The following is a 14,631-nucleotide window of genomic DNA, read 5'->3' on the forward strand; positions in this document are numbered from 1 at the left end:
ACCTCAGGGCCTCCTTTGTGTTGTCCATGGAAGACCAACTTCTGGGCAACTGAAGGGAGGTTGGTAGGATCCACTAGGACCCCCTGGAGCATTTTGGAGGAGATCTGCAGACATGGGGGCTGGGTGGAAAAGGAAACACAGAGCTCAAAGTGGCCTACAACTCCCTCCAGGGTGGGTCCCCTCGAGGGACATTCCCAGGCCCCTTCGAAGGGTAAGGCAGGGGGGCTTTGCCTCCTGGCTTTGTCTTCCGGTAGTTGAGGCGCTTGAAGGCTTCCAGGTCCCGGTGGGTGCCCATGATCAGCCGGCTGTGGGGGAAACGCAGGCATGCGTGTGGGGCTCAGTGGTCACCAGGTGACAGAGAGGGCCGTGCCTCACAGCCACATGGTCACCAATGAGTCAGGTGCACACGCACGGCTCACACACGTGCACATAACCAGAAAGGGCCTGTTGCAGCACAGGCTGGGCCTGTTCCAGCCTTTCTTCAGAGCCTGTGTTCTGCAAAGGACGGGGGAGGGGGGCCACAGTGAGGACCCAGCAGCAGTGGGGTGCCTGACCCTCGCTGCCCACCTAGGGGCTTCACACTTCAGTCCCTCCCTGCTCCTCTGAGTCCCCACTGGCCTCCCGCAGCCCCTGTGCCCTGTGAGTCCAAGCCCAGCCCGTACTTCAGGTTGGAGAGCTCAACGATGAGGCCACGCACGACGTTGGTGGCGTCCTCCATCCTGGAGGCCTCAGAGGCCTGGATCCCCGCGAAGGTCCTGGCCAGCAAGGAAGGAAATTGAGAGTGGCCCGACCTCACTGGACTACCAGAGCTCTCCAGTGGGAGCGGTTTCCGCCGGGCCTCACGCCATCTTTTCCAGGTGTCCAGCCTGTCCTCCTCTGTTCACGACAGAACCCTGATGGCCAACCCAGCTGGCTCCACTGCCCAGCAGGCCCAGAACCCAACCACTTCTCCCCTACCTCCCCTGCCCTCTCAGGATGCTGCTGCCACCGCCTCCCTAGCTCCTGCCCCTGTGGCTTGTCCCCCACAGGCACCGGGGATTGTGAACTTGGAAACCTAGCTCAGAGGCAAGCTCTCTCCTCCCACAGCTGTGCACCACCTGCCTGCCCCGTGCCCTCCCCTCATCCCCCGCTTCTCCCCTCCCCTCTGATCTAGCCACACTAGACTCCTGGCCATTCCTTGATCACCTCTCAGGATTCCGGAATGTTCTTTCCCAAATGTCTCCTCCTGGTGGTGGGTGGTGGCTTCCCTGATCACCCCTTACATTTTAACCCCTTCTCCGCTGCCTTTTTTTCCCCAACACTCTGCCATGTGACGATCTAATCTGCTGTCTCTAATGTTGCCACACCCGGAATCTCCCACTAGCACTCAACTCTGTGTTTTGTCCCACACTGCCTCCCCAGCACCCAGGGCAGTGCTAGAAAAGCCAGCCCAGATGGCATTCATATCCATGGAAGGTTTGGGAGGTCAAGGTGGGAGGATGGCTTGAACCCAGGAATTCAAGACCAGCCTTGGCAACGTAGTGAGACCCTGTCTCTACAAATAATACAAAATTAGCTAGGCGTAGTGGTGCACGCCTGTAGTCCCAGCTACTCAGGAGGATGAAGTGGGAGGATCACTTGAGCCCGGGAGATGGAGGCTACAGTAAGCTATGATCCTGCACAACAGCCTGGGCAACAGAGCAAGACTCCATCTAAAAAATATCCTGCCAGGCACGGTGGCTCATGCCTGTAATCCCATCACTTTGTGAGGCTGAGGCGGGTGGATCACTTGAATCCAGGAGTTTGAGACCAGCCTGGGCAACACGGCAAAATCCTGTCTCTAAAAAAAATATACAAAATTAGCTGGGTGTGGGGGCGGGTACCCGTAGTCCCAGCTACTTAGGGGGCTGAAGTGGGAGAATCACGTGAGCCTGGGAGATCGAGGCTGCAGTGAGCTGAGGTTGCGCCACTGTACTCCAGCCTGCGTGATGGGAGTGAGACTGTGTCTCAAAAAAAAACAAAAAACAAAACAAATAAAACAAATAAACAAAAACAAAATCATGGAAGAGCCAAGGAGCCACAGAACCCCCCCTCCCCCCCACACACAGAACAGGTGCCGCTCTCAGACACGGGCAGTACAGGGGGCCAGGCGGGTAAGTGGGGGCCACTCACCCTAAACCCGCCCATGCCCCAGGCTTCGCAGCACCTCCAGGGCTGTCACTATGGAAACTGCTGTCCTGCTGCTCCTGCCTTGGTCACCCTGAGGTGTCTGGCAGCCCCTGGGCCTTAGCCTCTTGTGTGTGACATTCAGCCTCAAGCCACCAAACCAGACCCAGGGCCCTCTGGGAGCTTCCAGACATCCAGGGCGGTGGGGAGGGGAGCTGCATTGGCCCTGGGACGCTGTCGGAGATTCAGATGTGAACCCTCCCCGCTCTTCACTCAAACCACAGTGGGCCGCTCTGATGAACTGCCTCTGGTCCACGTGCAGGTTGTGTGTGTGGCTAGCGGAGGTGGCCAGTGGCAGAGCAGGTACCAGTCACAGGGAGTGAGGGCAGGAGGCGGGGACAGAGCCGCCCTCTGCTAGGGGAGGAGAAGGAGGAGGAGGGTGTGGGGGCCACACACAGCCAAGGGCTGAGTCCCAAACCCTCCTCCACCCCTGCTAGACAGAAACAGAAACTTGGCCATAAATAATTGATAAGCTGCCGCCTCTGCAGAGAGGCAGGTTCAAGTGCCAGGTAACAGGGAGGGCGGCCACCCAGCGCTGGCTTCGAGGAGGGCTGTGGGAGGGCACGGGAGGAGGGGACCCCGGGCATGGTGCGGGGGAGAGGGTGCCCTCCTCACACACAGCAGGCTGGAGGATGGCTCACTGGTGGCCTGCGGGAGGGAGGAGGTGGTTCGCCTAGGGCAAGAGCCAAGTGGGGAGCGGAGGAGGTGAGGGCAGGTTACACTCACTCGGGTGCCCGCCTGGTGCCAGAGCTAGGAACGGCTCCAAGATGGTCTCAGCCAACAGTTCTGAGCCCTGTCTGGGTCCCCTCCCCTTCCCAGGGACTCAGGAGGAAGCTTTGGCCCCTCTTTCCAGAGAGAAACAGCCCACAGAGCCGGAGGCACTGTCCCAGGCTGCTGGGGAGACGCTGGGTTGGGTGCCAATCACTGGTCACTGTCGCCCATTCTCTGCTTTCGGAGAGCAGGGGAACGTATACAGTTTGAAAGACAGGGCTCAGCTCCCCTGCTGGACTGAGGAAGTCGAGGCCTAGGGAGGGAGAACTGGGGTCTGTCTCCTCCATCTGTCACCCTCCTTGGTAAAATTGGTGAGGGTCCTGGAGCCACTTCTCACCCACGCCACACCTACCTCGGCTGGGCCTTGGCCGCTGCAACAGGGTCTCCACTGGCACGTGGGCTGGGGCCCCGCCAGCAAGGGCCCGGCTTGTTCCCCAAAGGAAAGAGCTGGAAAGAGAGCACGAGGTGTGAGTGGTCGGGGCCCGGGTCGAGCAAGCTCTGTGCAGGGGAACCAGAAGTCACGCCGATGCCTTTGGCTTCACCACAGCCACAGCAGGTCACACCAGGGCCGGCTGGGACTCCTGCAGAGGAAGAGCGGTAACGGGGAGGAAATCCACGATGGGTAGACCTGGGGCTACCAGCCTGGGCTGCGCCCGTCCTTTCCCCTTGGAAAGAGAAAGGCCAAGCCAACCCTGGTGTCTGCTCCTAGGCCTGGGCCTCCCACAGGCTGATCTGGGCAGTGGGGGTACCACTGTGCCATGATCTCTGGCCCTGACAGCACTGCAGTCTCCTGCATGCCCCTCACTGTCTTTACGGGTACAGAGAAAACGCCAAGGGGTGGCAACTGTGGTGAAGTGGAGTCGTCCACCTTGGCTGCATGAGCCACACACATCCTGTTAGGAAAGGAGTTTGCAAATATAACATGAGGGGAAAACTCCCACTGAACACAGGGGAAGCCTGGTAACTCCAAGGCGCTTAAGCTTCTAATCGTCAATCGTGGTTTAATTTCCATGGAAAATGTCAAGCTCCATTACAGTGGTGACCTACAATGTCCCTCAGAAAAGAGGCAATGAGCCAGGCTAGGCACGCCTGTAGTCCCAGCACTTTGGGAGGCTGGGGTGGGAGGATTGTTTGAGGCCAAGAGTTCCAGACCAGCCTGGGCAACACGGGGAGATCCTGTCTGTACAAAAAAAAAAAAAAAAAAAATTAGCTGGGCATGGTGGCACGCACCTGTGGTCCTAGCTACTCGGGAGGCTGAGGCAGGAGGATCAACTGCTTGAGCCCAGGAGGTTGAAGCTGCAGTGAGCTGTGATTGTGCCACTGCACTCCAGCCTGGGCAACAGAGCAAGACCCTGTCTCTAAAATTTACATTAAATGACTCCATATGCAGATTGCAGAAGCTCCATCGGTCCAAGAGTGAGTGCAAAGGAGCTATGAGAAAGTAACACCAAACCCTCCCGTGACGAGACCTTGGTTTGAGGCTTGAAAGCTCTGTCTCTACTGTGTCACCTCTGAGTCCCCTCCTCTAGCACGGTGTGTGGCTATGATGAGGTCAGGAGGAGGTGCTGGCACAGCCCTCTCGATCTATCTTTGCTGTTCCCCGTGCCCCTGCCCATGCCAGGAGACATGGGCCTCGGCCTTCTGCCGGGAGCCACCCGGAACCTTCCCACGGGAATGTGTTCCTTGCCTGGGTCGCCTCAACTTGCTGGGGAACGCCTCGTGTCAAAACCAAACACGCCCAGGCCTTGGCAGTGCTGTCAGGGCAGTGCCTCCTCCCCTGGCTGGGGAAAGGCTGCCGATGCTGGTCAGGTCTGACCAGCCTGGCTGTCTGTCTGGATCCCCCCCAAGTCTGGATTTCAGGGTCTTTTTCCAAGCTTGCAGCTTGGCAGCCCGTTTAGGAGGGCTAGGGGCTTTACCTGCTGGATGCTACCTAGGCACACCTGGCCCCAAACACCTTAACCATTTCCCAGCCTTCTCTCCAAGCCACCACCCACGAGACCACAGACTGGAGGCAATGGAGGCGGCTCTTCTCTCAAGCGAGGGATTTGCATTTTGCAAGGCATGAGGCTCTCATAAAATTTCAGCTGTGCCCAGCATCAGAACTCCTGCCTTTCCCACATGCTCGTGTTCAGCCTCTACCACTGAACCGCACTGTGACTCACTTTTTTTTTTTTTTTTTTTTTTTTTTGAGACAGGGTGTCCGGCACCCAGGCTGGAGTGCAGTGGCGTAATCTCGGCTCACTGCAACCTCAACCTCCTGGGCTCAAGTGATTCTCCCCCCTCAGCCTCCCAAGTAGCTGGGACTGCAGCCGTGCATCCCCATGCCTGGCTAATTTTTTCTTTTTTTGAGAGAGTCTTGCTCTGTCGCCCAGACTGGAGCACAGTGGCATGATCTTGGCTCACTGCAACCTCAGTCTCCCGGGTTCAAGTGATTCTTCTGCCTCAGCTTCTGGAGTAGCTGGGATTAGAGGCACATGCCACCATGCCCAACTAATTTTTGTATTTTGGTAGAGATGGGGCTTCACCATGTTGGCCAGGCTGGTCCTGCTCTCCCGCCTCGGTCTCCCAAAGTGCTGGGATTACAGGTGGGAGCCACTGTGCCTGGCCTGTAATCCCAGCACTTTGGGAGACCGAGAATTTTTTTTTTTTTTTTTTTTTTTTTTTTTACATCTCAACACAGGGGCAGCCAAAGAAACAGAGGCTGACATTTGAAAAGCAAACTGGGCTCTGTGTTCCAGGACGTGGCGGCTGAGGCATGACCTGGGTGCCAGCCTGGCCTCCTCCCCTCCCACCTGCCTCACCTCTAGCAGGTGCACGAACTCCTCTAGAGTCTTTGCTGCCACACCCAGTGTGTGGACAGAGAACTGCCTACCTCCCTGGGCGTGACTGTGACGCTCTCGGCCCAGGCTCAGGTGTGCCAATGGCTGGGGAGGTCGCTCTTTCCCTTGGGGGCAGGGCTGAAGCAAGGCTGCCACCTGCCCAGACAGGAGAACGAACGCCAACGGCTGACACTGGCTCTGGAGCCAGAGGAGGCCACATCCCGGCAGCCAGTGGGGCGGGCAGATCCCTGAAGGAGGCAAAGCCCTTACACGTTCTGGCAGAAAAACAAAATGACTTATGTATGTTTGGGAAAGAATCACATCAGGACCCCCAGAGGACCCTAAGGAGATGGGCAAAGGCTCTTTTGCAGCTTGGGAGTGAAGCCCCCTCCCCAGGCCCAGCTATGAAGCAGTCCCCAGACCCAGCTTCTCTCCATCTGTGTCTACCCCCCTCAATACATCCCCTGGGACCCCACAGCCAGGGTCAGGCACTGAAGCAGAAGCTGCCAGGGGCTGGCACTCCTGGGGACTCCAGTTCAACGTGGGAGGCCCGGCTGAGAAAGCAGCTGTGTGTTACCATCCCTGGACATGTCGACAACCACCGAAAGGCAGGTCTACACTTTCTGGAAAACCACCGACTCCACACCCAGTAGAGCTGCGACTCGGACTCCTAGAGTTGTTGGCTGTGTAAATGGTAAGCCCTGAGCCCCAGCTCCCCCTCCACCGCTGCGCCGAGTGAGGAGGGGGCTTGTGGAGGTTGGGTGCCTGCCCTGGGCAGGTATGTCTGTCACTCGGGGCAGCTCTTACCTGCTCAGGTGGGGCTTCAAAGTCAGAGGCGTCCAGGGCATCCTGTATCTGGCTATCCAGCAGGAAGTCGAGTTCCACAGCTAAAGAGTCTGCCCAGGTGCCCTGGTCTGCAGAATGAGGCAGATGGTCTCGCTGCCCTGCCAGGTCTGAGGTGGTGTCTGGAATGCCCTGCTGAGCCCCGGGCTCCTGGAGAGGGCCGTCTGCTGTTTCTCTGTGTTCCAGCAGAACAGAGGCTTGTGGGGACACACGGAGCCCCTCGAGGTCTCGTTCGAGGTTCTGGCCACCTAACTCGGCTGCCTCTTGAGCAGGGCCTGGCTCCTGCTTCTGATTGACACATGGACCTGTGTCCGGGGATGCATGGCCGGAATCTCCAGCACCCATCATGGACTCTCCGCTCCCGGATGCCAGAGCCAGGGAGGCCATAGGGCCCACTGGGACATCGCCGGGGGGCTTGCCATCCTGCCCTGCCTCCCCGCTTTCTCCTGTGGTTTCCCCAGTGAGCGAGGTGCAGCCTGGCAAGGCCCTCCTGTGGCCTCCATCAGCGGCCTGCCTCCTGGGAGAGGCAGGTGATATAGCACTGGCCTGCCAATGGGGCCCAGCCACCTCCAGAGCCCTCTCTTCCAGCTCAGTGGGGTCTGTGCTCAGGTCTGCGATGACAACCATCCCGAGGGAGGAGCATCCCAGGCTGCTATGAGTCCCTTCCCCTTCCCTACCCATCCTGCTGGGAGTCTGCTGGGGGTCAGGGGAGCCCTGGGCCACAGACCCAGGTTCCAGGCACCAAGAGGCAGGGCTCAGTCCCGGAGCAGGGCCCGAGGTAGGAGCTGATGCTGGGGTACAGGGGACACCGTCTCCCTCTTCCTGGGGCCCTCCAGGCAGACCAGCCCCTGCTGTCCTTTGGGCCCCTCCCTCCTGGTGGGCTACTCTGTCTGGCTTCTCCCCTTCAGAATCACTGCTTGGTAGGTGTTCCTTTTGGCCACGATCACCTGGAACCCTGTCTGTCTCAGGCTTGCTGTCGTCGGCCCCTTGTTCTGACAGGTGGTCTTGGCTGGCCCTCTGTGAGGCGGACAACCCTGTCCCCCTGTCTGGAGGGTCATCAGGCTGAGAATCCCCACTTTTGGGCACCGCCTGCACAGGGCTCTGACTGCTCTGCTCAGGGCGGGCACTGTCTGCCTGCATTGGGTCCCCCGGCTCCGTGGCATCCTGGAGGGGGGCTCCCAGGGTCTCCACTAGCAGCTGGCATCCTGGACTCTGGGCACTGGACTCTGGGAGTGTTTCCTGTGGAAAGAAAAAGACTCAGCCCTGGGGCCTTTGATAACCAAGTTCTCTGAAGAGTTTTCTATTAGGTTGGTGTAAAAGTAATTGCGGGTTTTGTCATTACTTTTAATGGCAAAAACTGGCCAGGCGTGGTGGGTCACGCCTGTAATCCCAGCACTTTGGGAGGCTGAGGTGGGCGGATCACTTGAGGTCAGGAGTTCAAGATCAGCCTGGCCAAAATGGTGAAACCCCGTCTCTACTAAACAAATAGAAAAATTAGGCAGGCGTGGTGGCAGGTGACTGTAGTCCCAACTACTCAGGAGGCTAAGGCAGGAGAATTGTTTGAAACCGGGAAGCGGAGGTTGCAGTGAGCCGAGATAGGACTGCACTCCAGCCTGGACGACAGAGTAAGACTCTGTCTCACACACGCACAAAAATTAATGGCAAAAACTGCACTTACTTTTACACCGATCTAATAGTTGTGACTGCCCTGTTCAAAGACTCAGATATTGGCACCGGCCATCATGCATGGAAATAGGCATCAGTACCAGGGCCGGTGACTGGAGGGGGATCTGGAAGCACAGAAACCTCTCCTTCCACCAAGCTCTTCTCTCTGCCAGCACCAGGCACTCAATCAGATCAGGGATATGAAAACCAAGGTGGCATTCAGACCACACCAATGTCAATTTCCTGTTTATTATTATTATTACTTTTAGACAGAGTTTCACTCTTGTTGCCCAGGCTGGAGTGCAATGGTGCCATCTTGGCTCACCGCAACCCCCACCTCCCAGGTTCAAGCAATTCTCCTGCCTCAGCCTCCCAAGTAGCTGGGATTACAGGCTCGCACCCCCATGCCCGGCTAATTTTGTATACTTAGTAGAGACAGAGTTTCTCCATGTTGACCAGGCTGGTCTCGAACTACAGACCTCAGGTGATCTGCCTGTCTCGGCCTCCCAAAGTGCTGGGATTAAAGGCGTGAGGCACCGCACCCAGCGGCTATCATTATTTTTATTATTTCTTTTTCATAATTTTGAGACAGGGTCTCACTCTTTCGTCCAGGCTGGAGTGCAGTGGTGTGATCACGGCTCACTGTAGTTTTGACCTTACTAGATTCAGGTGACAGTCCCACCTCAGCCTCCTAAGTAGCTGGAACTACAGGTACACACCACACCTGGCTAAATTTTGTGGGTTTTTTTGTAGAGATGGAGTTGTGCCATGTTTCCCAGGCTGGTCTTGAATGCCTGGGCTCAAGTGATCCTCCCGCCTCGGCCTCCCAAAGTGCTGGGATTACAGGTGGGAGCCACTGCACCTGGCCAAGTTTTAAAATGATTATTGTAGCCTGGATGCAGTGGCTCATGCCTGTAATCCCAGCACTTTGAGAGGCCGAGGCAGGTGGATCATTTGAAGTTGGGAGTTTGAGACCAGCCTGGCCAACAGGGTGAAACCCCTATTCTAATAAAAATACAAAAATAAGCCAGGTGTGGTGGTGGGCGCCTGTAGTCCCAGCTACTGGGGAGGCTGAGGCAGGAGAATCGCTTGAACCCAGGAGATGGAGGCTGCAGTGAGCCGAGATCACACCACTGCACTCCAGCCTGGGCGATAAGCAAGACTCCATCTCAAAAAAAAAAAAAAAAATTATTGTAGAGACAGAGTCTTGCCATGTTGCTCAGGCTGGTCAAGGGAGGTCTCCCAAAGTGTTGGGATCATAGGCATGAGCCACTGCACCTGACCAATTGCCTAGTTTTGACGATGGACTATAGTTATGCATGGTGTTACCACTTGGCAAAGCTAAAACAGAGAACACCGGAACTTCACTCTGTACCATTTTGTGTTTTTTAAAAAACTGTGGTAAGGCCGTGCACGGTGGCTCATGCCTGTAATCCCAGCACTTTGGGTGGCTGAAGCGGGCAGATCACCTGAGGTCAGAAGTTCAAGACCAGGCTGGCCAACATGGTGGAACTCCGTCTCTACCAAAAATACAAAAATTAGCTGGGCGCAGTTGGCAGGCGCCTGTTATCCCAGCTACTCGGGAGGCTGAGATGGGAGAATTGCTTGAACCCAGTGGGGCAGAGGTTGCAGTGAGCCAAGATGGCGCCATTGCACTCCAACCTGGGTGACAAGAGTGAAACTCTGTCTCAAAAAAAAGAAAAAAAAATAAAGAATTGTTGCATACACAACACACATCCATAGTGCAATGTACTGAAAACGGCGGGTGGAGAGGTGCGGGCCTCACCATTGCCAAAGAACTCCAGGGTTAAATGGGGCTGCCGAGGCTGGGCCAGGAGGCTGCACCTGCGCTGGGCTCAGCCTGGCTGATTTTAGAGCCTTACCAGGCTAAAGGCCTCACTCCCACGGTCCTCATCCTTCATCTCTCCTTTTCTTGCCACTGTCTTCCTGGATTTTGCAAACTGGGGAACAAACCTCCCGACTGAGTTCTGTAAACCGGATACAAGAACAAAGCAGCAACAAAGATAAGAGAGGAATGAGGTCTCAGGAAAGAAGCAACCCCAAACCTGGTCCTTTCTTGTAGCCTTGGGAGAACTCCGCCCTTGCCTCTGGGCACCTTCCCTCCAGCCCCTGTAGACCATGAGTGAGCAATTGGTGACAAAGAAGGGAGACACAGAGCCGAAACTTTAAGGGAGGCAGTGGTGCTTCGATATCCACAAGGCCACAGGACGAGCTCACCTGGGAAGGAGGAAGGGGAGCTGGCTCCTTTTCTGGTTGACGGAGGAGCCGGCAGGGAGATCCTGTTTCCTCATCGGGGGAGCTGTGTAGGAAAAGATAAAACTGAGGGAGATCTGCCCGGGCATGGTGGCTCACATCTGTAATCCCAGCAGTTTGGGCGGCTGAGGTGGGCAGATCACCGAGGCCAGGAGTTCGAGACCAACCTGGGGAACATGGTGAAACCCTATCTCTACTAAAAATACAAAAATTAGCTGGATGTGGTGGCGCACGCCTATAATCCCAGCTACTCGGGAGGCTGAGGCAGAATGGCTTGAACTCAGGAGGTAGTGGTTGCAGTGAGCCAAGATTGTGCTACTGCATTCCAGCCCAGGCGAGAGAACTAGGCTCTGTGTCAAATACAAACAAACAAACAAATAAACGAGGGGGATCTGAAATCTTCCTAGGTTGTCACTCACCTATTGAGACAAATGCAAAACAAAATCCAAGAGGAAACCGGTGCTAAGAGTCTCCTAGGCTGGGCGCAGTGGCTCATCCCTTTAATCCCAGCACTGTGGGAAGCTGAGGTGGGTGGATGCCCAGCCTGAGCAACATAGTGAGACCCTTTTTCTACAAAAAATTTAAAAATTAGCTGGACGTGGTGATGCGTGCCTGTGGTCCCAGCTACTTGGGAGGCTGAGAGGGCAGGATCATCTGAGCCAGGGGAGTTCAGGCTGCAATGAGCTATGATCACGCCACTGCACTCCAGCCTGGGTGACAGAGGAAGACCCTGTCTCAAAAAAAAAAATGTCTGCTAGATGGAAGGCCCTGGAAAACCTGCTTTAAAAGAATGGGATGGGGATGGAGAAGCAGTGACCTGAGAACATTTAACTGGCAAGGAGGGTGCAGAGTCCCACCTGGAGAATACACTGCCTCAACAGGTGACTTTGTTACAGTTATAATCCCAGGTATTGCCTTCTGAACTGGGAATAGGGATATTCTCATTTGGACGGACACTCCAGCCCTGACACAGCACATTCTAGGGAAAGGAAATCGTGGATGCAAGAAACATAGCGACTTTAAAAACTAGTGAAACTTAGGGTTATATTTAAATAAATAAGGGCCAGGCGTGGTGGCTCAGGCCTGTAATCCCAGCACTTTGGGAGGCCGAGGCAGGTGGATCACCTTAAGTCAGGAGTTCGAGACCAGCCTGGCCAACATGGTGAAACCCCATCTCTATTAAAAATACAAAAATTAGTTGGGTGTGGTGGCGGGCGCCTTTCATCCCAGCTACTCAGGAGGCTGAGGCAGGAGAATCGCTTCAACCCAGGAAGTGGAGGTTGCAGTGAGCCGAGATCGTGCCACTGCACTCCAGCCTGGGTGACAGAGCAAGACCCTGTCTCAAATAAATAAGTAAATAAATAAGGATATGTATATCGTTTTGTTTTGGCTAATTATTTTATTTCTTGTAGATATGGGGTTATCCTTGTTATGTTACACAGGCTCCTCTTGAACTCCTGGGCTTAAGCAATCCTCTTGCCTCAGCCTCTCAATGTGCTGGGATTACAGGCACGAGCGACTGCACCCAGCCCTGATTGCGTTTCTTTTTTATTGGTTGTTAGCTCACATAACAATTCCTTTGTCCCTTCTTGATTAAGGAGGAGGAGGAATGTGGAAGACAGATGGGTTTGACCAGCAGACAGAATATGAGTTATAGAATATGAGTTCTGTAACCCTGAAAAATTCAATGTTATCCTTGCCCACAGTTAAAACTTCTTTTTTTCTTTTTTTAGATGGAGTCTCACTGTTGCCCAGGCTGAAGTGTAGTGGCATGATCTCAGCTTACTGCAACCTCTGCCTCCTGGGTTCAGTGGATTCTCCTGCCTTAGCCTCCCGAGTATCTGGGATTACAGGTGTGCCACCACACCCGGCTAATTTTTGTATTTTTAGTAGAGATGGGATTTTGCAGTGTTGGCCAAGCTTGTCTCAAACTCGTGACCTCAAGTGATCTTCCCCCCTCGGCCTCCCAAAGTGTTGGGATTACAGGCATTAGCCACCATGCCCGGCTAAAACATCAACCCTTCTTACCAGCGAGGAAAGCTAGGAGAAGCGAGATCCGAGGGCCCTGAGCTCTGGGAGGGAGTGGGTCACAGCACTGGATAGGTTGTGGGTCTCTTTCCCAAAGCATTGCTGTCTGCTGAGCTGCTGTGCTATGTGGACTGTCAGTGGGGAGACCTGCCGGAATGTTCAGAGCCACCTACCTGGACACGGCCTTTCCTGGTTCCTCCCTGTGCTGCTGTGTAGAGGGAACAGGTCCCAGTTTGCTCTCTGGCTCCTCAGGGTGATGTAAATAGCCCAACATGGAACTCTGGGGGTCCCCATCAGAGTCTCCTAGCCTTGGGTTCTTTAGGGGTTTTGGAGGACAGAGTCCGTCTCCTGTTTTAGAGATAGAGGAAGATGAAGGGGTTGGGGATACAGCCACTGCCATGGCTGACAACTGAGGTCTCCCCCACTACGACCACACTGCATGCGAGAAGGAGCCGAATCCATTTCACTCTCTGCGGGGTCCCAAGTGCCTGTAAGAGCATCTTGTATACTGTTGGTGCTCAATAAATACTTAGCATGTGACTGGATAAATGCACACCACCAAGGGCAGACAAGACTAAATTATGTACCACTCTAGTGTGCTGAGACATCTGCAAAATAGCCGTCCTGGGAAAACCGGGACTCTCAGCCACCGGGTGCTGAAGAGATGATGCTTTGGCCACGTCCTGGCCCCTTGCATTTCTGCACTAACTTCCCCATCACTGAAAGCAATTGCGATGTGTCTTCTTCTGGCATTTAAGAGGCTAAAGATGCTTATTGACATCTTTGTATATATAGCACAGTGGTTCACCCCTATAATCCCAGCACTTTGGGAGGCCGAGGCGGGTGGATCACCTAAGGTCAGGAGTTGAAGACCAGCCTGGCCAACATGGCAAAACCCCGTCTCTACTGAAAATACAAAAATTAGCTGGGCATGGTGGCACCCACCTATAGTCCCAGCTACTTGGGAGGCTGAGGCAGGAGAATCGCTTGAACCCGGGAGGCAGAAGTTGCAGTGAGCTGAGATTGCGCTACTGCACTCCAGCCTGGTTGACAGAGCAAGACTCTGTCTCAAAAAAAAAAATTAATATATATTATAAATCATATATAAAAATACATATGTATTCATATTTAACATATACATACATATAAAATATATAATTATAATGTATTTACATATTATATATTTATAATTATAAAATACATACTATTTAAATTATGCTTATGATATATTAATATATTATAAAAATATATCCTTGTATTATATATTTATATATGATATATTATACATTTATTAAATATATACAATATATATTATATATCCCATTATATTGCCAGGTTGTTCCATGTGATCTAAAGCCAGGCCATGCCACCTCAGGATTCAGCCTCAGCCAAATATGTATATATGTATTTATACATACATATGTATTTATATATACGTATTTATGTATTATATATACTATATATTTTTTTTTCTTTTTTTGAGACAGGGTCTGGCTTTGTCTCCCCAGCTGGAGTGTGGTGGTGCAATTGTGGATCACTGCAGTCTTGACCTCATGGGCTCAAGCCATCCTCCTGCCTCAGGCCACTCGAGTAGCTGGGACAAAAGGTGTGTGCCACCATGCCTGGCTAAGTTTTCTTTTGCTTTTGTTTTGTAGAGACAGGGTCTCATATGTTGCCCAGGCTGGTCATGAACTCTGGCGCTCAAGTGATCCTCCTGTCTCAGCCTCCTGAAGTGCTGGAATTACAGGCATGAACCACTTTGCCTGGCCAGCATTCATTTTTTGAATTAAGAAAACTCCCTTACATCGAAACTTTTCTTTTCTTTTCTTTTTTTTTTTTTTTTGAGACAGAGTCTCACTCTGTCACCAGGCTAGGAGTGCAATGGCACGATCTCTGCTCACTGCAACCTCTGCCTCCTGGGTTCAAGTGATTCTCCTGCCTCAGCCTCCTGAGTAGCTGGGACCACAGGCGTGCACCACCACGCCCAGCTAATTTTTGTATTTTTAGTAGAGACGGGCTTTCACCA

At 53.8% G+C, this 14,631-nt stretch overlaps 1 protein-coding gene across 7 annotated transcripts in view; it reads right to left on the reverse strand.

The window, feature by feature from the left end:
* BRME1 (break repair meiotic recombinase recruitment factor 1) overlaps nucleotides 1–14,631 on the reverse strand; it is a 23,813-nt gene continuing 9,182 nt past the window's right edge. For 3 of the 7 annotated variants that reach the window (XM_063616316.1, XM_055238145.2, XM_055238141.1), the window contains exons 3-9: nucleotides 12,779–12,953; nucleotides 10,542–10,623; nucleotides 10,187–10,291; nucleotides 6,603–7,877; nucleotides 3,329–3,423; nucleotides 663–755; nucleotides 1–305 (exon numbers count right to left, since the gene is read on the reverse strand). In XM_063616316.1, the coding sequence (XP_063472386.1) occupies nucleotides 155–305; nucleotides 663–755; nucleotides 3,329–3,423; nucleotides 6,603–7,877; nucleotides 10,187–10,291; nucleotides 10,542–10,623; nucleotides 12,779–12,953 (1,976 nt within the window). In that variant the 3' untranslated portion in view covers nucleotides 1–154. Of the gene's footprint in view, nucleotides 306–662; nucleotides 756–3,328; nucleotides 3,424–6,602; nucleotides 7,878–9,485; nucleotides 10,292–10,541; nucleotides 10,624–12,778; nucleotides 12,954–14,631 lie in introns of those variants that run through there. The other 4 variants (XM_055238144.1, XM_055238142.1, XM_055238146.2 and 1 more) reach the window with 4 other exon arrangements.

Source organism: Symphalangus syndactylus, chromosome 13 (genome assembly GCF_028878055.3).
Source record: "Symphalangus syndactylus isolate Jambi chromosome 13, NHGRI_mSymSyn1-v2.1_pri, whole genome shotgun sequence".
NCBI classification, from domain to species: Eukaryota; Metazoa; Chordata; class Mammalia; order Primates; family Hylobatidae; genus Symphalangus; species Symphalangus syndactylus.